The sequence below is a fragment of the Leuciscus leuciscus genome, assembly GCF_965113295.1.
Source record: "Leuciscus leuciscus genome assembly, chromosome: 12".
Taxonomy (NCBI): domain Eukaryota; kingdom Metazoa; phylum Chordata; class Actinopteri; order Cypriniformes; family Leuciscidae; genus Leuciscus; species Leuciscus leuciscus.
Window position 1 is genome coordinate 23,892,422 of NC_138736.1, and position 23,281 is coordinate 23,915,702.

The 23,281-nt window shown below is 39.6% G+C and overlaps 1 protein-coding gene across 3 annotated transcripts in view; it reads right to left on the reverse strand.

Moving 5' to 3' along the window:
• The window catches only part of LOC309511481 (oxysterol-binding protein-related protein 7-like), a 116,577-nt gene that overhangs the window by 50,705 nt on the left and 42,591 nt on the right, over positions 1–23,281 (reverse strand). For 2 of the 3 annotated variants that reach the window (XM_082186715.1, XM_082186716.1), the window contains 4 exons: positions 11,214–11,347; positions 2,114–2,206; positions 1,864–2,038; positions 1,489–1,778 (listed from right to left, as the gene is read on the reverse strand). In XM_082186715.1, coding sequence (XP_082042841.1) covers positions 1,489–1,778; positions 1,864–2,038; positions 2,114–2,206; positions 11,214–11,347 — 692 coding nt within the window. The remainder of the gene's footprint in view (positions 1–1,488; positions 1,779–1,863; positions 2,039–2,113; positions 2,207–11,213; positions 11,348–23,281) is intronic. The other variant, XM_082186717.1, reaches the window with a different exon arrangement.

Here is a 23,281-nt window from a genome sequence, read left to right on the forward strand (position 1 = left end):
TTTTGAATTATGTTGTGTTGTAAATAAATCCAAACAATCTAAAAGCCATTCTTTTTTAAATCTCCTCATTCTTTGTGCAAGGTTGCTCTGAATGACAGGGCCTGATCGCTCCTAATAGGGCAGTTAGGGGAGTGTCTTTGTCTTTCTCAGGTGTTGAAGGCTTACATATTCATGAGATGATCACGCCTTTTCGCATAAGGCTTTTTCACACAAAACACGTCTTAGAAATTTTAAATCAATATATTGTCTTTTCTGAATGAGCAGTCAGGGTGATTTTCACATAGTTTTGGAGCAAATATTCTAGGCTACGTCATACAATTTTCAAAAGTCTTGTGAAGAAATAATCAGTATGGGTTTCATGGCCTTATTTCAGTGAGAATTTTTTTTTTGTATTTTCACAAACCACGCATAAATGTCATTATCTCAAAACTACAAACTTGTACATACATGCTGCTGATATATTATTGTAGCAGAGTTTGTGCTGAATACAGTGTAATTAGACTTTAGCCATGAAAATGTCACAAGTAACAGAAAAAAAACAAATGTCAGAGCATGTCAGAACACCTCCAGGGCCCAGAAAACAGCTCAGACCCCAGAGGGTTAAGTTCCGTATCAATTACAAAGTATTGCTACTGACCTATAAGGCCCTTAACGGTTTAGCTCCTGTGTATTTAATGGATCCTCTATTGCCCTACAATCCCTCATGTTCTTTAAAATCATAAAAATGGGGCTTCTGATAGTAACTAGGATATCTAAGTCCACTAAAGGAGGGAGAGTGCGTTCACAATTGGCTCCTAAACTCTGGAATAGCCTTCCTTGTAATGTTCGGGGCTCAGATTAAATCTAGATTAAAGACATCTCTTTAACCAAGCATTCACATAATGCATCTCATAACCTTATACTACAGTTATATCAGATCAAATGCATATGATTATATTTGCTTTAAAATGTTATGAACAGAAGCTACGCTAATTATTTCCATTTACTTTTCTGTTTGGAACAGCAGCTACGCTACTTATTTCCACTTGCTTTTCTATTTCATCTCGGGATGCCCATCCTGAGGTAACTAGAGAGTATGTTAGCTCCAGTTTGGATCTAGCCTCTTATGAAGACTTCAGATGCCCCAACGCATGTGAAGAGACAGCACCAACTCCTGCAAAGACTTCAGATGAAGCAAATGCAAAAAAAATCTAAATATCCTAATCATTTGTTAGCAAACATGTATTCATTACTTCATGAGCTCATTGTTTCTGCCTTAAATACATTGTTTAAATTAATATATTGTTAGCCAACTGTGTGATTTGTATATGAACATTTCTGAAATAAATAACTTGGACACAGTCACCTCTGATAGCAGAGCTCTAAACAAATACATATGAAAAATGTGAAATAGTGGCCCATGGTAACAGCTGCTAATGAGGCATCCAAGTATATATTCTATGGTACACACACTGTTAGGATAAAATGTATGATGCACCAGGCCCTTACCATTCTTTTGTAAGGGTCATCTATGTGGTTGGCAATATCCAGGAGTTCAGAATATTCCAGCTCTTCACTGACACGCTGTAATAAACTAAGCGGTTCATTGAGAGCCACTGGCATGGAGACCCGTGACAAATCCTTCCCAATGTTGTTGTACAGGATGGTAAGGATTCCAATATGGCTGTTATCTGTGCTGTGTGCAGGAAGCACTGTGCGCCGTCCAGTGACCTTCAGAGCATTAGAAGGCAAATCTTTTGCACTGGAAACACTGGCTCTGTACTTCTCATTTGCAGCTGCTGAAAAATGAAGTAACATACCAATAAATGGGTGAATGTGCACAAAACTAAAAACACCTCAAGTTTTCAGTAATTGTAGACGTACTGTGACCTTCCTCTGGTTCAGAGTTGCTTGTGGTGACATCACTCAAACCAGATTCGTCAGACATTTCATTTTCAGACAAATTCTCACAAACCATCTCACTGGCATCAAAATACTCAGCTGTAGAGTCAGTCACTGAGGGTGTACGATACAGCTTATGGTCCTGAGCGGGGGTGGGCTGCATAATGAAAACATTTTTGGAATAAATAAAAACATTTACTTTAAAACACATAGGGCATGGGGAAGCACACACCTGATCCTGACGCACAGTACAGTAGGACTCATCTGAGGAATCGGATGACAGTGACACAGAGTGAACTCTGGTTAAACGTGACTGCAGCTCAAGCTAAAAACAAAATAAACAAAGTCACAAACTGACACAATTTAAGGATAATAAATTGTCGCCTCTAGCTTGCTTAGTTGGGGACACTTAATATTCAACAATATTATTGATCTGATTGTACTGATGCGTTTGTATGAGAACTGAACTGAGCCGAACAATGACAATTTTTTGCAGAACTGCTTTATAAATTAAATTAACTAATTAATATTTGATGATCTTTACAACAGAACTGAATCAACACTGAACTGACTTCAGCTGAACAACAGCCGAAATGCACAATTTTCCAGTTATCACTGTAAAGCTGCTTTGAAACAATCTGCATTTTATAAAGCGCAATTTAAATAAAGGTGACTCGACTTCATAAAAAGCAAGACAGCATACAAGATAGCACATACAACCTATAATTTAAATTCATTCCTCACATTAAATGATAAAAAAAAAAAAAAAAATCTAAATTCTGCCTGGCCTACTCATAGGCATGTTGGAGAATTTTCTTTGTCTCATCTGTGTCACACATGAATCCTATTCAAATGCATGATATGAATATTAGGGAAACTAGGCCTAGAATATGGGAGGCCCAAAAGCAGGGGAAACGAAGGCCTAAAATCATGGGAAACAGAGAAAACCGGTCGAAGGGGACAAAATGATGGGAAACACTGAACCTGTCAAAAGTGTTTACAAGGAAGAGGTAGTGTGAGGACAGGACAAAAACTGGGTGAAAGGTAGTCTAAGGACAAGAGTGGAAAAGTACCCTAAAAACCATATATGAAATCATATTTAATAAAGCGCATGCGCCAGTATGGCCACCAATAGAAATTGGACATTAATGCAGGTGTTTCTAATCGTGGCGACGTGACAAGGAGGAGCAAAGAGAAAAAGATAACTATGATAACACTAATTGGTCACCAAGCGAGGAAATTGGACACCAAGGGATGAGAGAAAAGGTATAAGATCTGAGAGAAAACCATTGTAAAATTAGATGCTTAGCTACCATCTCACTTTGTTGAATTGTTCAATAAAGTTACTTCTTCTGAGACCTGAAACTTCGACTCTGAAAGATTTCTTCTGAGACCTGAACCTGATATTGAAGACCTGAACCAGAGATAGAGAATTGGCCACAACATAATTGACGAGCCAGCAGCCAGGAGCGGAGCGGAGTCGAGTGAGCAGTGGTGGGGGCCCTGGCAGAGTCCACACAAAACAAAGAGCCGGCTAAAAATAAAAGGTAAGCAGTTTTTGCTTATATTTTTGTTTTGTGCGGTCACTGCTGGTAAGCTGTCACATTGGTTGCTATCTATTTTAAAAACTCCACCGCCAAAAGAACCTAAAACGAATAAAATAAAATAACCTAAAAAGATTAAAATAAATTAAAGAAAGAGGAAAGTCTAATTTTCGGGTCATAGGGAGAAATCGCATGCGCAGTGTGAATGATATGAATGTGTGAGTGTTTGAATAATTTGATGCATCATAAATCTTTTTTTAATTTTTTTTTATTCGTTTTAAACGCAAGAAGTGCGTGTAGCGTATGAGGTGCGCTACGTGACGTGGAAGGTACGTCACAGTGAGTAAGAAGTGCTCACATGTTTGTCTATTTGTGTATTTAAACGCAAGAAGTGCATGTAGCGTATGAGGTGCGCTACGTGACGTGGAAGGTACGTCACAGTGAGTAAGAAGTGCTCACGTTTGTCTATTTGTGTATTTAAACGCAAGAAGTGAGTGTAGCGTATGAGGTGCGCTACGTGACGTGGAAGGTACGTCACAGTGAGTAAGAAGTGCTCACATGTTTGTCTATTTGTGTATTTAAACGCAAGAAGTGCGTGTAGCATATGAAGTGCGCTACGTGACGTGGAAGGTACGTCACAGTGAGTAAGAAGTGCTCACATGTCTGTTTGTTTGTCTTAAACGCAAAAAGTGCGAAGTGAGTGCGTCAAAAGGTGCAAAAGCACACTGTTTGTCTGTCTCTAGGAGGAGAGATCTACAGGAGTGCAGAGAGAGTAGAGAGAGAGTATTAAATATATATATAATTGTGAAGAGTGTAGTGCTTCAAATAACAGTTACCAATGAGTTTTTATTGTAGAAAAGAGAACAAGCTAAAATCAGTGATTTAAACTAAAAGTGATCAGGAGATATAAGATCATTATTAGATTGTACTGCAGGAATATCTTTAGGAGAAGAGCAGAGAAGGAGGGTGTCGTTTGGCCGGTCCGGGCGTGCTGCCAAGCTGTCCGGTCCGGGCGTATTGTTAGTTTATTCTTAGTGCGCTATCAGTAGTGCAGAGAGAAGTGCAGAGAGAGAACAAAGAAAGAGTATTAAAAATATATATGTGAAGAAAGCATTGAAGAAAGAATTGCTAATAAGTTTTTTTTTTTAAAAATAAAGAAAAAGAAAAGAAAAAAAGAAAAAAAAGAGCGTTGTTTCAAGAAATAAGTGATTTGAACTAAAACTGTATGAAAATTAAATATATATAGGCAAAAAGAGTGTTGTCTAGAAAAGTTGCTAACAAGTTTTTATTGAAGAAAAAGAAGCTGAAATAAGTGATCTGAACCAAAACTGAATGGAAGATATAAAATTATCATTATTGTACTACAAGAGAATCTGAAGGAGCAGAGAGGAGGGGGTACCAGCTGTCCGGTCCAGGCATATTGCCAGGTCTGGGCATATTGCCAGTCTGGGCATATTGCCAGGTCTGGGCTAGTTACCAGATTATTCTGGGCGCGTTGTCAAAAAGGTACCTAACTAGTCAATAAAATGTATAGTTTGCTGAGCTGCAAGTGAAAATCAAATTTAGCAGAGACTAAGCAGAGGATTTGATTAAGAAACCAATACAAGGATAAAAGCTATTCAAATTGGATGGATGGTGACAAACAAATGAGTGAAAAAAGAATACAAAGATATAAGTATCAAAGAACAAAAAATATTCCAAGAAGCTGGCCTTGTCGATTGTTTGGTCATTTGCCAGACTGCAAGTGCTGCGATCCAGACAGAGAAATACAGCCTTTGCTAAGTAAGAACTGAGCAAACAAGCATTGTTTCTGCATTTATAACAAAAAGATATCAAAAGAATGAATGAAAGTGTGTGATTGAAATCCCGGGTGTATGAATGAAGAGTGAAATAAAATAAGCACAATTGTATGTGAAGTGAAGAACCACAGAAGGTAGAGGGGAATAAGGAAATACAGACAACTGATAAAGTTTTTCTTTCTCTTCAAGAAGTCTTAAAGTTAAGTGAGAATAAATGTGGAACGGAATTACTGACAGTGAAAAAGATAGATATAGACGATGGGATAGAAGGCAACGAGAAGAGGAAAAATTAAGACAGACACTAGAATTAACAAAAGGCATAAGAAATCATTTTTGGTTGGAAAAGGAATTTATAAATGAGGAAGGACAAAGGCAGGAACTGCTGTAATTTGAGAAAGAGAGGCAAAAAGGAGGGGCTGCCTCTGACAGAGAGAGGAGGGGCTGCAAGAAGAAAGTGAGACTGCAAGTGTGTGTGTGAGGAAGGAAAGGAGGGAGACAGAGAGAAAGAGTTCACCTTTCCTAGTTCTGACTAGCATATAAACCAGAAAGTGAGTAACCATTTTCAATACATTGGTGTACACTTTGAACAGCACATTGAGAGATTTTATTTGTAACTGTCATCCCCACCAGTGGACCTGTAATAGAGGAACTGCATTTTTGAAATACCTGAGAAAGACTAATCAGATATCTTAATAAATGTCTGACCATCTTGCTGAAAACTAGTTAAGAATAGATGCAAGCTGGGGTTAGTAGGATACACTAAAAATGAGTCAAACACACCGATAATAATTAAGATTATAATGGCATCAACACCTGTAGAGATATCAAGATCAAAATATTAATTTTGCAGATACTATAGGACAACCCTCCAAAAATGGGGAAAGAAGCCTAAAAATAAAATGGCCAACTGAAGGAACATTAGATGTGGCTATGTGCAGAGACACTGAAACATTCGTAAAAAATAAATAAAAAGGTATTCAAAAACAGTTTACTAAGAGATCAAGTAAGATTGGTGAAAGCTGCTAATCCAGTCAGAATTAAAAGTAGACTAATTTCATAAATACCAAGAAAATACCAATAAAATAATTGATAAGAAATTAACCTGAAAGAAAATATAAAATTGCTTAAATGTTAGTTGATCGGTCTATGGGGGAATTAAATTAATAAGCAAGCCTAACAGGGATTGATATGGAGGATTGCGCAAACTGGTGACCATCAAAAACACTGGAGTTTTCTCCTTAGTATAAGTGGTTTGTGTAGTTCCCAGAGGAAAATCAAATAATTGATAAAAAAGGTTTAGAAATATCTGACATTTAGAGATAAAATATATATATAGAGAGAGAGACATGCTAGATGTGGGTATGACTGACCTGTTATATAAAGACATGGCCTATGATGTTTGCATCTTGTTGTCCCTGAGACAGTTTTAAATTTGAGCCATTGCAGAAATTGAGATCTTTGGATTCCGTTAACTTAAAATAACTTGTGCATTGTGTTGAATGAGCAGGATTGGGTGACCAAGCTAAACAGAATTTTTTTTTAACAGCCATATGTATTATACACATTTCACAGTAATGAGACTCATTGATTTAATCCTAAAATGCTTGCGAGAGTAGAGATCGATATAACGAGTGATAAAAATACTATATATGTGACTGAAAATAAGGCAATTTAGACTGAAAGGCTGCTATTTTCTGCAAACTGCAAAGAAGAACTTGCTTTATTAAAATTGCATGGGCAAACTGCTGTTATCAACCAGATGAGACTTCTGAAATTCAGGGACAATTGAAAGAGATGGTTGCAGAATTTATAAAGGATGAATTTGATTAACACGGATCTCTGAGTGTTCAATTTCCAGATGACACCAGACAGCACTTGGGACGGTTCCCTCAACATAACCAACAGCAACTGGACTGGGCAACAAGTGAGAGCGAGAAACATAAGGACACGGCTGCAGATAAAAGAAGAGGCGTTCGGTTGGTGGGCCTTCATCCCCTCTGGAAGAGGAAGCTGGAACTTCTGAGGGGCTGGTATGGACAAAGACTGTGTTGATGCAGAAACAACCAAGAAAAACATCCTGCCATCATGCAAAATTGCCTCCTCCGTGGCTTGACCGAAAGCCAGACTGAGGAGAGGCAGAGAGACAACAGCATCCAGAGTCAAACCACTATGTCTCAACATGACACCAGACCCTTGAATGCCAACAAAGACTGACAGATCAAATGCATCGGATGAGGAGGGAAACACTCAGACAGCAGCCCAACCAGTTCAACTGATCGCTGGTCCAAGCAGAAGGACTCCATCCTTTACTAAATGGGCACAGGTGATGCGTTTTCAATGATCACTACAGAGACCGCTTCAAATTTTATTGATAGGCCATATAAATTGTATTTTGATTATTCACTGGTCCAACAGCAGTTCTCTATATTCTGTGAAGCTGACACTCTCTATTTGCTTTCTTTCAATAGACATTAGTCCAGCTGTAAGCATAAAAAAAAAATGGGAGGGGAAGTGTTTGCATGACTCAATAATTAACTACAACTGACGCTGGACTCAGCATAGTGAGGGACTACTGCATTAACCAATTAGGGGTAAATGCATAATTAGATAATTGATGATGTTGTCCATTGAACAGAGTTTTTGGGCTCTGCTTTCAAGACAGAGCTGATATAAGCTTGAGTGATACTGAGCTCTCTATCAGGAAAAGAGAGGACATAATATATTCGACAACAAAACATAAGGATGATAAGGCTATGGTGCTGGTCACTCCATCTTGGTCAATAGTTTAAAAAAATGTTTTTAGGTTTAGAAATAAAAATAGTGACTACACAAATTACAAACATGTGATGTCACAAATGCTGTCATTACCAGGGATTTCAGGATGTTGATATTGTTGGTTATGAATTCGAGATTATGCTAAAATCTCCAGTCATTTAAAAGAGCATCTCATAAGCAACAGAAGAAAAGATTATGAAGAGAAATTAAATTAACAGATGAATGACAAATCAGATAAGAGAAATTGATAATGGTTTTTTCAAACGACAGCATGTCCAGACCTACCAGCAATTTGTATCTATTAGATATTGAAAAATGTGGGGTGTATGACAGCAGTGTTTAACACAATCAAATGGCAACTGATATCGACCAACTGTGTTATTCAAAATATTTAGACACTGTCACATGGGGAATGCCATATTGCCTACATTCAGTAGCTTTTGTCATCAGAGTTGTTACTAATTTAGAATTGGTTGTATTCGCACCTTGAAATTTAATAGATAATTTAATATAAAATAGTCAAGAAGGCATAAGCAAAACCCTCAACTTCAGACTATTGGACAAATGAGGTATTAAAAGACAAATAATTACACTAGCAACCCTTTTTACTATTTTAATTTCAGATGCGCATGGTTTTGACCATTGCGCAAGGGGGGAGATTATTAGAAAAATAACATTAGAAAAATAAAAAATACAAAGATTCACAAAATAATGTCAGAAAAGGAACAGCAACTCCAATAGGCTCTATCTAAGTTCCAGAAGGACCTTCAAACATCTAGTGATGGATTATGTGGACATGATAAAATCAGTAAGAGGAAAAAGATACAGATACAGTTTTCATAGATAGATTTAGCATATGGGTCGAAGGAGCAGAAACTGATAGAAAATTTAACCAAAGAAGTCATCCCAAGATTTGGCATACAGTACCATCTCAGATTAGCTCTGACAATCAACAGAACAATTAAGACTATGATCAAGCAATGGATGCCTTAGGCCATCAGCTAAAATCCACCAGCAAAATTACATGGCAAAACAGACAAGCTCTGAACTGGTTACTGGCAGAAAAAGGAGGGGTATGTGTGATGTTTGGAATTGACTGTTGAACCTTTATTCCAAATAATACAGCCTCTGATTGAGATTTTACTAGGGCCATGAAGAAGTTGAAGGACCTGAGACAAGAGAACACTGGAAATGCGGGGAGAGACAGAGATTTGGGAAACTGGTTTGATTCTGGGTTTGGATGATGGAAAGAATGGTTCATTAAGGTGGGCATAATAATAGCTGTGGGTGATGTTGTTTTTCTTTTGTTGTTCTCTTGTGTTGTGCCTTTCCATTGGCCCAGGCATGGATGAGCTGGATGACTTTTTGTAAGGGTCTGGATGAATGGAAAAGGGCACTTTATTACTTTTAATACATTCTTGACTTTGTTTCTGGTAAGAGAGGGAGGTAGCCCCACTGTGTATTTTATTTTGGGGTAAAATAGATAGACTAATTAGAATATGGGTAGAGTAGGAAGTTAGTTAGAGGGGTTTTCTGTATTTCTTTGTTCTTTTCATAAGGGCCCTTTTCCTGAGAATATTTACTCATATAATCTTTCGGAAATATTTTACCATAATCCTACTGAAAATGTGTTTACATATAATCACATTAGCTGCTAACTTATATAATCTGTGCATGAGAGGGGACGATAGAAGGTCTAAAGCAGGTCATTGCCCGTGGTACGAGGTAATGCAACCAGACATAAAGGGAAAAGATAAGAATGTTTTTATTACTAATAATCACTTTATTCACTTTTTATATTTTGAGATTGGAACATGTATATAGTTATAGTGCAAAAGAGGAATTATTTGCAAAAGCGGTCATCGACTGTTGAAGAAACAAGAGCTGACTCAACTGGTGGTTTAAAAACCCGCTGTCTGCTCCAACACCAGATAGCGCCCTAGGCAGGAACAGGGCACCTCTGGCAACGATGGAGCAACCCAGATAGCACTCCAGGCCACCGGAAGCGCCTGCGCAGTACCTCTGGCACCGCAGCACCTCTGACACCGATAGATAAGGGACTAAAACTCCAAGTTTTTAACAAGTATTGAAAGCATGATGTTTAAAAACAACACATCTGTTAGAATGATGAATCTGTTAAAACGATGATTCCACAGGAAGGTGAGATCTTTTACTCCACTCTAGCCAAGTAAGGGTGGAGATGTTTGGTCTCATTCTTCCTCCAGAGTGTACCTTTGTGATGGGGGTCTGTTGATAAAAGATGGATGGTCTATATTGACCATATTGAATAGATAATGGAAGAGAAGTACCCTAATCATGAAGATACATTCTGGGAAGTAATAGTCAAAGGTGGGACTAGAATTAGTCCCAAAGGGGGGATGTGTTGGAGAATTTTCTTTGTCTCATCTGTGTCACACATGAATCCTATTCAAATGCATGATATGAATATTAGGGAAACTAGGCCTAGAATATGGGAGGCCCAAAAGCAGGGGAAACGAAGGCCTAAAATCATGGGAAACAGAGAAAACCGGTCAAAGGGGGCAAAATGATGGGAAACACTGAACCTGTCAAAAGTGTTTACAAGGAAGAGGTTGTGTGAGGACAGGACAAAAACTGGGTGAAAGGTAGTCTAAGGACAAGAGTGGAAAAGTACCCTAAAAACCATATATGAAATCATATTTAATAAAGCGCATGCGCCAGTATGGCCACCAATAGAAATTGGACATTAATGCAGGTGTTTCTAATCGTGGCGACGTGACAAGGAGGAGCAAAGAGAAAAAGATAACTATGATAACGCTAATTGGTCACCAAGCGAGGAAATTGGACACCAAGGGATGAGAGAAAAGGTATAAGATCTGAGAGAAAACCATTGTAAAATTAGATGCTTAGCTACCATCTCACTTTGTTGAATTGTTCAATAAAGTTACTTCTTCTGAGACCTGAAACTTCGACTCTGAAAGATTTCTTCTGAGACCTGAACCTGATATTGAAGACCTGAACCAGAGATAGAGAATTGGCCACAACAGGCAATGCAAATGTTATGAGAATATGATTTTAAGGGCTAACATGTTTTCAATTACCACAAAATATTTATCTCATCCCTCAGTCTGCAGTAACAAAAATCTTGTTTATAGGTGACAATAGTAATAGCAGCTCACGTTGTAGTCATAAGTGTACACACCAGAAACATCTTGAACAATGAGCAACAATTTACCTCTGAAAGGGTCGTGCACAATGTGGCCAACTGATCTGAGGTTGACTGCCGAAGGTCTGGTCCGGCCCAAGCCTGTCTGACACGCTCACGCTCCAGAGCCAGGGATTCATGGATGGACTTTAAAGATGCATGTACTATAAAGACAGAGACCAAAACCCCCCAAAACACATTTAATCTCCCAGTACACACTTGACTTTCATGCATCGCTTGATCAAGCAGTTAGGGTCAATCTTGGTTTATTCATTAGCTGCATGTCTATCTTCAGGTTTGTTTTCACAGGAATGCTTTAAAGGGTTAGTTCACCCAAAAATGAAAATTCTGTCAGTAATTACTCACCCTCATGTTGTTCCAACCGCGTAAGACCTTCGTTCATCTTCGGAACACAAATTAAGATATTTTTGATGAAATCTGAGTGCTGGGTCACTCTCCATAGGCTGCTAGGTGGCCCAAACTTGCTGGCCCAGAAAAGTTATTAAAGAGATCGTTAATATAGTCCAAGTGACTACAGTGGCTCAATCTTAAGTATATCAAGCGACGAGAATACTTTTTGTGCGCAAAAACAAACAAAAATAACGACTTTATTCCACGATTCATTTCCTTCTCTCTGGGCCTCGTAGTATTTTTGCGCAGCGCGTCTTGTGTTACACGTCACCACGTAGGCTCACTATTGGCCGACGCTGGTCACGTGTCTGACGTGTAACACAGACGCGCTGCGTAAAAACACTACGAGGCCCAGAGAGAAGGAAATGAATAGTGGAATAAAGTCGTTATTTTTGTTTGTTTTTGAGCACAAAAAGTATTCTCGTCGCTTGATATACTTAAGATTGAGCCACTGTAGTCACTTGGACTATATTAACGATCTCTTTAATAACTTTTCTGGGCCAGCAAGTTTGGGCCACCTAGCAGTCTATGGAGAGTGACCCAGCACTCAGATTTCATCAAAAATATCTTAATTTGTGTTCCGAAGATGAACGAAGGTCTTACGCGGTTGGAACAACATGAGGGTGAGTAATTACTGACAGAATTTTCATTTTTGGGTGAACTAACCCTTTAAAATGTAATAATTTCCCCTTTTCACTTGTAATCCCTATTAGCTTCAATGGTGAATCAGGATATTTTCATAGGGGTGGCACAGAAATGTTTATTCAACAAAAATAAGTTTGACTAAAAAGTACTAAACTGTTTTAGTGCCTATACAGCACAACTGAATACAATTAATAGTACTTAAAAAAAATAAAATAAAATCACCTTCACTCAATTACAATTGTCTTAATCCTAGACTGTAAGATCTGTTTCGAAGACTTGCAACTGAAATAAAACTGAATGTTTAACACAGAATTGTTGCAATTTATTTTGGCAACTAATTGAATCAAACTTAAACTCATTACAAAAAAAAAAACTCTTTAATCCCAATGTGCAACAATGTGAATATGATAAACGAGGCTGCACTTAAAATAAATGCCAGAATATAAATCTGTAATTTTATACAGATATTTATGCGATCCATTTCCATTTGTAATCTGCCAACTAACGCAAAATGGTGCCTGTTTTCGAGTACAAATGAAAAAGACTTGCATTTATTTGTGCATTAAATTACAGATAAAAATTACATTTAATCTGTGCCTTATATTGTGAGCTCACATAGCAGTAACTTACATATATTTGAGGGTAGTGTTCATAAAATGAGACGCATAACAAATGCATGCATTTTTTTTACATTTTGACGCCTCTTTTGAATCATCTCCACATTTAATCATGTTGTATTTACCCAAATGTTCAGAGATTTGTATATCTATCTACTCTTCGGGTGACGCCGAGTCTCCCTCGGCACCTGTGTTTGTTTTTTTCTTGTCTTGATTGATTTGCGCCTGGCACCGAGGCAAAATTTGTATGGACACCTGAAAAGTCTCCCGTGTGTTGTGGTCATAAAGAGGTTCTACATTTAAATAAACTCAATTCTGATCCAGATAAAACAGACAGAAAAGGCAATTGTGAGGGGGGTGGCCAAAGGGCCCTAGCTCTGCCCCTGATCAGCATTGTTTATAGGAATGTTTCTAAAGCAGGTAAATACAATATTTATTTTCTGTCAAAATGAAGGAAATCGCTTTAAAATATATTGTCGCTCAATGTTCCAGTTATAAACCTTTTTGATCAAGGCAACATACGTATGTCACGTAATACAGACATATTACAGTGATATTTAACACTTCCGTAATAGCCTATTGCTCCGGAAAAAATCTAGCTTGTATGGTTATTCATGGTCTTTTGTAGTTGTGTTAATGCTTTTACACTTTTTTAAAGCTGCTTTACAGCAGAATTAAATTCTGTTTGGATCACTTATGTAGGATCTGAGAACAGATAGGACAGAGATGATTCGTTCAAACAGAATTCCACAAAAAACAAACAAACAAAAAAAACAACACTCTGGACCCTAAATCAGGCGATCTGCCTTTTGAGACTCCATTCAGTCTGAGCTAACTAGCAAACCCCCCAGCTAAGTACTTTATGGCCATGCAAGCTTCAAAGAGATGAGAGAGCCTAGCTAAAGGAAGAATGTTGCCAACGTTAGGTAGTTTGTAAAAGACTGATTAGTTTGGAGATAGCATAGCTCGAGCCCCACAAAGATAACGCCAGAGGTTGTTTGATCCCACGATAAAAGATTCAAAACAGACCTTCCTCTTCTTATAACCTCAGTTTGACATGAGCTCTGAAACAAAGGGCTGAATATCTTAAAACCAGAGACTGAGACTTTACATATCAAAATACACAAGATCATCCCAAAACAATGCTTGACGTACTTAATCAAACAGTTCAACTGCATAATTCTATATCATGTCTACAACCTATATATGTGACTTATGCTTAGATCACACATTATTCATGCAATTATTATAACTATTGAATGGTTGATTTAAAGGGTGCCTTGTTTGGTACCAATGTGTGTGTCTGTTCATAATTCGGAAGATGACTTGAATGAAATCCGTGTAAAATATATCGTATTCTTATAATAGGAATTAAGTCTAAACTGTACTCTCTGCTTAGAGCGGGAAATTAAGAGACCACAGATACTGTAAGTGTAATTTATGGTGATTTTATGGTAATTTACATATGAATGTGTGTGCTTGTGTTTGTGTTAGATATAAGTTTTGTGTTAAAATAATCAGTCTTGTTTGTATTTAAAGAGAAGTGTTCTTGTGTTCTGTGCTTAAGAATTTAATGTCTTGAACTGCTGATCTGCTAATAATGTTTTTTTCACTATAGTTTGGATATTAAAGGGTTAGTTCACCCAAAAATGAAAATGATGTCATTAATGACTCACCCTCATGTCGTTCCAAGCCCGTAAGACCTCCGTTCATCTTCGGAACACAGTTTAAGATATTTTAGATTTAGTCCGAGAGCTTTCTGTCCCTCCATTGAAAATGTATGTACGGTATACTGTCCATGTCCAGAAAAGGTAATACAGACATCAAAGTAGTCCAAGTGACTACAGTGGCTCAATCTTAAGTTTATAAAGCGACGAGAATACTTTGTGCGCAAAAAACAAAAATAACGACTTTATTCCACTATTCATTTCCTTCTCTCTGGGCCTCGAGTTTTTTCACGTAGTATAAATGTGTAGCGCATCTGTGTTGTACGTCACACGTAGGCTCACTATTGGCCAACGCTGGTCATGTGTGTGATGCGTGTGTACAACACAGAAGCGCTACGCAGTTTTACTACACGCACAAAAAGTATTCCCGTCGCTTTATAAACCGACCAACCGACCCCTTTTTTTTTTTTTTTTTTTTTTTTTGGGCTGTTACGGCAAACCAAAATATTTTTAAGGATGGCCTCAGTAGGCATCGCTTGGCACTGATTACATTTACACCATCAGCTGTCCAATGCTCTCTGTCTTTCAGAAGCAGACTGCGGTTGTGTTGCAGCATCTTCCATCTCTTGTAGTTCAATGTCTGTGTATTCTGGTTCAAATAAGTATGGTTGGTTAAAAAAAAATCAAATCTTCATCTACATCGAAATCTGCGGACATATTTACGAATACAGTTTTACATACAGCGCGCGTCTTCAGCTGCTTGTAAACAGACCGTTTTGCGCTCCCGGCAATGTCGGGACGTCATCTTGTACAGTAGATGGCGATAATACTCCTAAGGAGTGAGCAGCCAGTAACAAGTAGTAGTAGAAGAACGCCGTAATCTCAGTTCTCGCGCATGCGTCGTGGCGCTCCCGTGAACTCTCGTCAGAGGCCCACATTGAAGAACACTAATAGTTGAATAAAGTCGTTATTTTTGTTGTTTTTTCGCACAAAAAGTATTGTCGTCGCATGATAAACTTAATGTAGAGCCACTGTAGTCACTTGGACTATTTCAACATTTTCTTCACTGACTTTCTGGGCTGGCGAGTTTCGGTCCCTCTGGAAGCCTATGGAGGAGTGAGATAGCTCTCAGATTTAATCAAAAATATCTTAATTTGTGATCCGAAGATGAACGAAAGTCTTACATGATTGGAACAACATGAGGGTGAGTAATTACTGACAGAATTTTCATTTTTGGGTGAACTAACCCTTTAAAGGTCCCATGACATGAAATTTCCACTTTCTGAGGTTTTTTAACATTAATATGAGTTCCCCTAGCCTGTAAATGGTCCCCAAGTTTCTAAAAATTTTAATCGGTGTAAATCGAGCTTTTGCTATTTTTCTCTGCCTTTGAGAAAATGGAAGCTCAACCGGGCTGATCTCGAATCTCCTCCTTATGACGTTATAAGGATAAATGTTACCTCCCCTTTCTCTGCTTTGCCCGCCCAGAGAATATTTCTCGCCCATGAGAAAATGAGCTAGGAAGTAGAACGCGCGCGCGATTTTAGTTTGTCCACGAGAGATATCATGGCTTTTGAGCGAGCGAAGCATAATTGCTCAATAATTGGATGTACAAATGAACATCGAATGGTCAATACAGAGCTGGGCTTGCTGAACGTCGGACAAGTCAGTCAACAAATTATATATAAGTGTGTTGCTTTACTGTTTATGGTTACCTAGCTTCTTACACGTAGAATGTGGCTGTCACATTAGCTATGCAGTTACTTGCGCTAATGTAAAGGTAGACAGCATCAAGTTACACATACTGTAACGCGAGTGTTGTACATTTCTTTGTTATTTGGATAACCGTTTTCCTGTTGGTTATATGGCACGCGCGATATCCGCATTTCAAGATCGCAGAGCTTGATGTAATTGTAATAAGATAAATTACAGACGTTACAGATCTCTCATGAAAAGGCAACAGTAGGTTCACGTTAGCTACATGATGATAACTGTAAACCATCCGAATAAAGTACCGTATCCAGACATAATATTTTAAACTAACCATTCGGAAACGTCCTGCTGGAGCCGCTGAGTTGCAACTTCTTCATCCGTTGCTTCTCCATCTGGATCAGATTCTGGGTCAAACTGAAATGCTTGAACGACTGCGTGTCTTCGTGCTATTGCAATATATCCAACATAAACAAACATGCATGGTACCGTTGCGCAAGATGGTCAAGGCCAAACCCACCCTCCACCTGGTGCCACCTTTCTCCTCCTCATTAGTATTTAAAGCTACAGACACCGAAACGGCCCGTCTGAAGGAAGCTCATTCTGGGACTGGCTTGTAGTGGCTATAATTCTGCACCGAGGCAAAATATTTGGAAAGAGATTTAAGATACATTACTAAGGACCACTAAGGACTATATTAAAGCCTACAAAAAGTAGCATGTCATGGGACCTTTAAGATTGAGCCACTGTAGTCACTTGGACTACTTTGATGATGTCTTTATTAGCTTTCTGGACATGGACAGTATACCGTACATACATTTTCAACGGAGGGACAGAAAGCTCTCGGACTAAATCTAAAATATCTTAAACTGTGTTCCGAAGATGAACGGAGGTCTTACGGGCTTGGAACGACATGAGGGTGAGTCATTAAAGACATAATTTTCATTTTTGGGTGAACTAACCCTTTAATATCTGCTGCAGAGCTGATAGTTACAGCCCGTTAAAGTGAACGCTGGACGAGCCATTTGCTCAGCCGTAAAAGTAGTGATTCTTTCAAAATTCCCTATAAATGAATTCCCTTTAAGCTAAATTGACCTTTTTTATTCCAAAAATATACAATAATATTATAAAATAACATAATAGAGTCAGGTTTCCGGGTGGTCGCTTCCGACTGCGCACCTGTTTTGTTTTGTTTATGGTTTTGAGTTTCCAATAAAACGTACGAGTACCAGTCACGCCGACCCTGTCTTCTTCCTTCCAAACACTGAACCTCATTACAATGGCCCTTAAAGAATGTTAAAAAATTGTAAATGGCCCTTGATATGAAAAAGGTTCCCCACCCCTGCTTTAATACATAAATGTTAAATAATGAACCTTATTGTAAAGTGTTACCAATGTTTTATAGAAAGTTGACCTGCAAATAATACCATCACATTCATTTGAAATTATCCTATGACATTTAAATTTAGATAAATAATATATCATAGGATGTTTAACCCCCTGAGGTCTACGGTATCGCCGGCGATACCAGCTCGCTTTTTTTTTTATCAATGTAAAAGAAACTCATAAATACTCTGTTGACTTTGATTTTCCATAGGAGTTTCATACATCAATCGATTCTGTTAAATGTGTATTATTTTTGTGTATACTCACAATAAAAACAAAGTGTTGTGCTTTTTGCCAAATAAAGAAAAATAAACACGAAGCGAGTTCTGCCTTCTCTCTGCCAGTGAAGTCCATTCTGAAACGCGTCCGAAAATGAACAATAACTCAGCGAATACTCAGTCAAACAGGCATACAGACACACAGGCATGAAGCTTGAATTCTCTTCTTTTAAATGAAGTAATTTATATAAAAAACAAATATTCTCATCTTGTGAAATCTGTATTAAAAGAGAGCGATTCCAGTCGAGCTCATCTCATCTCATAGAGACAGAGCGCATTTAGGCCACGCCCACACCCAGGGGGAAAACAAACGAACTGTCTCCATTGACTTTGCATTGCGAGAGGCTGACTCCTTGTCATTTCTTGCTTCTAACAAAAGACAGACAAATGCCTAAAAGCTGCTGTGTGACAAGGTGTACAGCAAACAAGCTAAAAAACCCAGAAATAAGTTTTTATTAGCTCTCGACCCCCAAAAACGAGTGTTTTTAGGACATAAAAGTGGATACAGGCAGTTGAGACAGAGCGTCACGTGTCTCATTACTATGAGAACTAACGTACACCCGCTGGAGGAAACCGTAATCGGCAACACAGGATAGTTTATCTTACAGAAATATAATATATAAAACTGACATTTGGATATTTGACTCACCAGTGACCAAATGTTTAACTTACTGCACACGTAGTGTATTTTTAGTGCATACTGAGTGTCAGGATCCCACAATTGACCCATTCGTTCCAGCCTGTATATCCACTTTTATGTCCTCAAACGCTCGTTTTTTGGGGTCGACAGCTTATGAAAACTTATTTCTGGGTTTCTTAGCTTGTTTGCTGTACACCTTGTCACACAGCAGCTTTTAGGCATTATTCTGTCTTTTGTTAGAAGCAAGAAATGACAAGGAGGCAGCCTCTCGCAATGCAAAGTCAATGGAGACAGTTCGTTTGTTTTCCCCCTTGGTGGGCGTGGTCTTCAGATTATGACGCGTTGCGCTCTGTCTCTATTACGTTTTAATCGGCCCCGCCCACGGAGAGCGCACGCTATTCAAACGCAAATGACTGAGACGATCCCATACAAACTGTGAACGCCCACATATCAGCTCGAGAAAACACATCAAGTTTATTCAGATAAGTGTACTTGTCTACACTGTCTCGCAGCGCTGTGAGGAATAATAATAATGGAAAACTTACCTCAGAAGTGCTGGTATTTCGAGGAGCAACGGATGGAATAATGTAGTAAGTATTTTTTTTCATTCTCAAGTAAATCGCGTTTCTGTGTGAATGAATGAACGGCAGCGATGCGCTGTTTACCACAACTCGCAAAAAGACGGTTTAAATTTGAATTGCGCTTCTGTGTGTGAATGAATGATCTGCTTTTAGCAAACTATTTTGCTATACTGAGTAAAATCGATTGAAATATGTTGAAATAAAATGTATTTGTATAAGCAACGTATTAAACTGCAAATTAACATTTATATTCCTTATAATAAAAACGAAAGACCTATTTTACAGACAAATGAAAGACAACATTTCGTTGATTAGTTTTGGATAGATTACACATTTTTACTGTAAAATATCTGCCACCTCAAATAAGCTTTTGTTTGCCAATTTTTGCTAATATGTTAAATATAGTATGTTTTGTCAATGTAGGCTATATTCGAAGTAATGAATCCTTAACTTTGAAATATGTATGATAAAATGTATACTTTAGTTTTTACAAAGAAAGATTACACTTCAATATATATATATATATACTGTATATATATTGCTCTTGCATTCTTTCTTGTGGCTATAGGTGACACACCTGAATGAATGGCTCATTAAGTATGCGGGCCCCATTGTCTCCACAGGTGTGAACCACTACATATGCATGATGCTGTTGAATGGTTGACGCCCCTTGCGCATATTGCCTTTACAAACAAAAAGTGTTTTACAAGATTTAAATCAATGTATTGTGTTATGTGAATGATAAGGGCAGGATGATTTTCACATCATTTTGAAGAAAAAACTCTAGGCAAAGACATCAATTAGTCAAAAGTCTTATTGACACGTATTTAGTATGTGTTTTGTGGCCTTATTTCAGAAACTTTAGTTTTTAGTTTTTTCAATAACCATGCATAAACATTATTCTCTCAAAAATACAAACATGTACATGCATGTTGCTCACATATTATGGTAGCCCTGTTTGTGCTAAATAGAGTGTAATTATACCTTTGCCATTAATGTTTATAAGCAACTGAAAAAAGCACAAATGTCAGGGGCATGTCAGAACATCTCAAGGACACCAAAAACCCCTCAGACCTCAGAGGGTTAACAAGTCCACACATACAGTAGGCCTACATTTTAATAACATCTTATGACAGTAAGCTTTTTCGGTAACACTTCAAAATAAGGTTTCATTAGTTAACATTAGTAAACTACTTGTTTTGTTAGCATTTGTGAATCTTAATTTCAACATTTACTAAAATATTATTACAACCAAAGGTTGTATTGTTAATGCACTGTGAACTAACATGAACAAACAATGAACATCTGTATTTTTAGTAAAATAAAGGATTAATATTTAAAAAATGGAAATTACAAGTGCCTTTTCACGGACTCACAACATACCGCCGGAGATAGCGAGATCGCCGGGCACCCCGTAGACTGTTGTCGGGCCCGGTAGGCGTCGGAGGCGGCGCAAGGAGAGAAAGCAGAAACGCGGATGTCGGGCAGGCCTACTAGCCCGGCTAAGGAAACAGCCGCACCGACCTCCGCTACCATCTATCCTCCTCATGAACGCCAGATCTCTGGCGAACAAGATGGATGAGCTGCAGTCACGAATCGCCTACAATCATCTTATCCGTGAGTGTTGTCTGCTTATTATTAGCGAAACTTGGTTACATCCGCTAATCCCTGATGTTTCAGTGGAGTTAGCAGGCCGCACTATCCACCGCCATGACCGGACCGAAGCCTCCGGTAAGATTAGAGGTGGAGGACTATGTGTTTATGTACTTGAGGAATGGTGCCCAGACGGTAGAGTAATTGACAATTACTGTTCACCGGATTTAGAGGCCATGTCTGTTCAGTGCCGACCCTTTTACTTGCCACGAGAGCTAACGGTTGTCATTGTAAATGGTCATTGTGACTGTTGTTTACATCCATCCAAATGCTAACGTTAGCACGGCACTCGGCCAGCTTCAGCTCATGGTAACTAAACAGAGGGCTCATCCGGATGGCATTCACATCATTCGCAGGGGACTTTAATAAAGCACGCCTTTAGACTGTTCTCCCCAAATTCCATCAGCACGTCAAGTGTGCTACTAGGGGAGAAAACACATTAGATCATGTCTATTCTAACATTAAACAAGCCTATAGAGCTTCCCCCCTCCCCCATCTCGGACAATCAGACCACCTCTCCCTGTTCCTCTTCCCGGCCTACACCCCCCTAAGGAGGCAAACAAAACCAGCCACACAGACCATCACAGCCTGGCCTGAAAATGCTCTCATCCAGCTGCAAGACTGCTTCGCCTGCACAGAGTGGAGTATTTTTGAAGATCAGGACCTGGACACACACACCGAGTCTGTCCTCTTTTTCATCAAGTGCTGTATTGAAAACGTCACAGCGGAGAGACGCATCTGGATCTTCCCAAATAGGAAGCCCTGGATGACAAGTGAAGTCCAGACCCTGATTAGAGCTCGCAACTCGGCCTTCAGGACAGGAGACAGAGTTCTCTACAGCACCGCCAGAGCTGACCTGAGGAGGGGCATTAAACAGGCCAAGGACTCCTACAAGAGGAAAGTAGAGGGACATCTGATTGACAACAACCCGCGACAGATGTGGAGGGGCATCCAGGCCCTAACCAACTACAAAGGCCGCCCCCCTACCACATCGTCCAGCAGCAGCACTATGGCGGAGGAGCTAAACAGCTTCTTTGCCCGGTTTGAGACCCCCACCACACACATGCAGTCACTGTCTCCCCCTGGCTCCAGCACTCCACCTCTCTCTCTTCAGGAGCACGAGGTGAGGAAGAACCTGAGAGCAGTGAACCCAAGGAAAGCTGCTGGTCCCGACAGCATCCCGGGAGCAGTGGTAAAAGCATGTGCAGACCAGCTGACAGGGATCCTCACCAAACTCTTCAACCTCTCCCTGACACATGCTACCGTCCCCACATGTCTGAAGGCCTCTACCATCATCCCCATTCCCCAAAAAACTGCCATAGACAGCTTGAATGATTACAGACCCATCGCTCTGACGTCTGTAATCATGAAGTGCCTGGAACGATCAGTCTCCCAGCACATCAGAGACTGCCTTCCTCCCTCCTTCGACCCCTACCAGTTTGCCTACAGGGCAAACCGGTCCACGGAGGATGCCATCGCCCTCACACTCCACACTGCGCTGAGCCATCTGGAAAACAAGAGCAGCTATGTGAGGATACTCTTCGTTGACTATAGCTCGGCGTTCAACACAATCATTCCGGACATTCTTTACAGTAAACTGATACAGCTACAGATCCCCCTCCCCACCTGCATCTGGATTAAAAACTTTCTGTCGAGCCGCCCACAATCCGTGAGACTCGGCTCCCACCACTCCTCTACACTCACACTCAGCACTGGTTCCCCTCAAGGCTGCGTTCTGAGCCCTCTGCTGTACTGCAATCGTACACTTACGATTGCTCTCCAACTCATCCAACCAACCACATTATAAAATATGCGGACGACACCACAGTGGTTGGATGTATCTTCAATGGAGACGAGACAGCATACAGGGCTGAGGTGAAGGATCTGTCGCGTTGGTGCTCAGATAATAACCTGACCCTAAATATCCTTAAAACAAAATAACTAATTATGGATTTCAGGAAGCACAGACATGATCACCCCCCTCCTCATAAATGGAGATAGAGTGGAAATCGTCACCACCTTCAGGTTTCTGGGCACATACATCTCTGCTGACCACTCTTGGACCTACAACATCAGGGCCCTGGTCAAGAAGGCTCAGCAGCGGCTACACTTCCTGCGTGTCCTCAGGAAGAATAATCTGGACACAAAGTTGCTGCTGACTTTCTATCACTCCTCTGTGGTGAGTGTACTAACACACTGTTTAAGTGTATGGTACGCAGGCTCCACAGCTGAGGACATGAAGGCTGTGCAGAGGGTCATTAACACCGCCCAAAAGATCATCAGCTGCCCACTACCCAGCCTGGAAAACATCTCCACATCCTGCTGCCTCAGGAGAACGAAGGTCATCACAAGAGACCCCTCACACCCTGCTTACCCTCTGTTTGATCTGTTGCCCTCGGGGAGACGCTACAGGTCAACCAGATCCCACACCAGCAGGCTGACGAACAGCTTTTTCCCCTGGGCCATACGAACTGCCAATACCTATGGACATTTGCACCCATAAGCCCGCC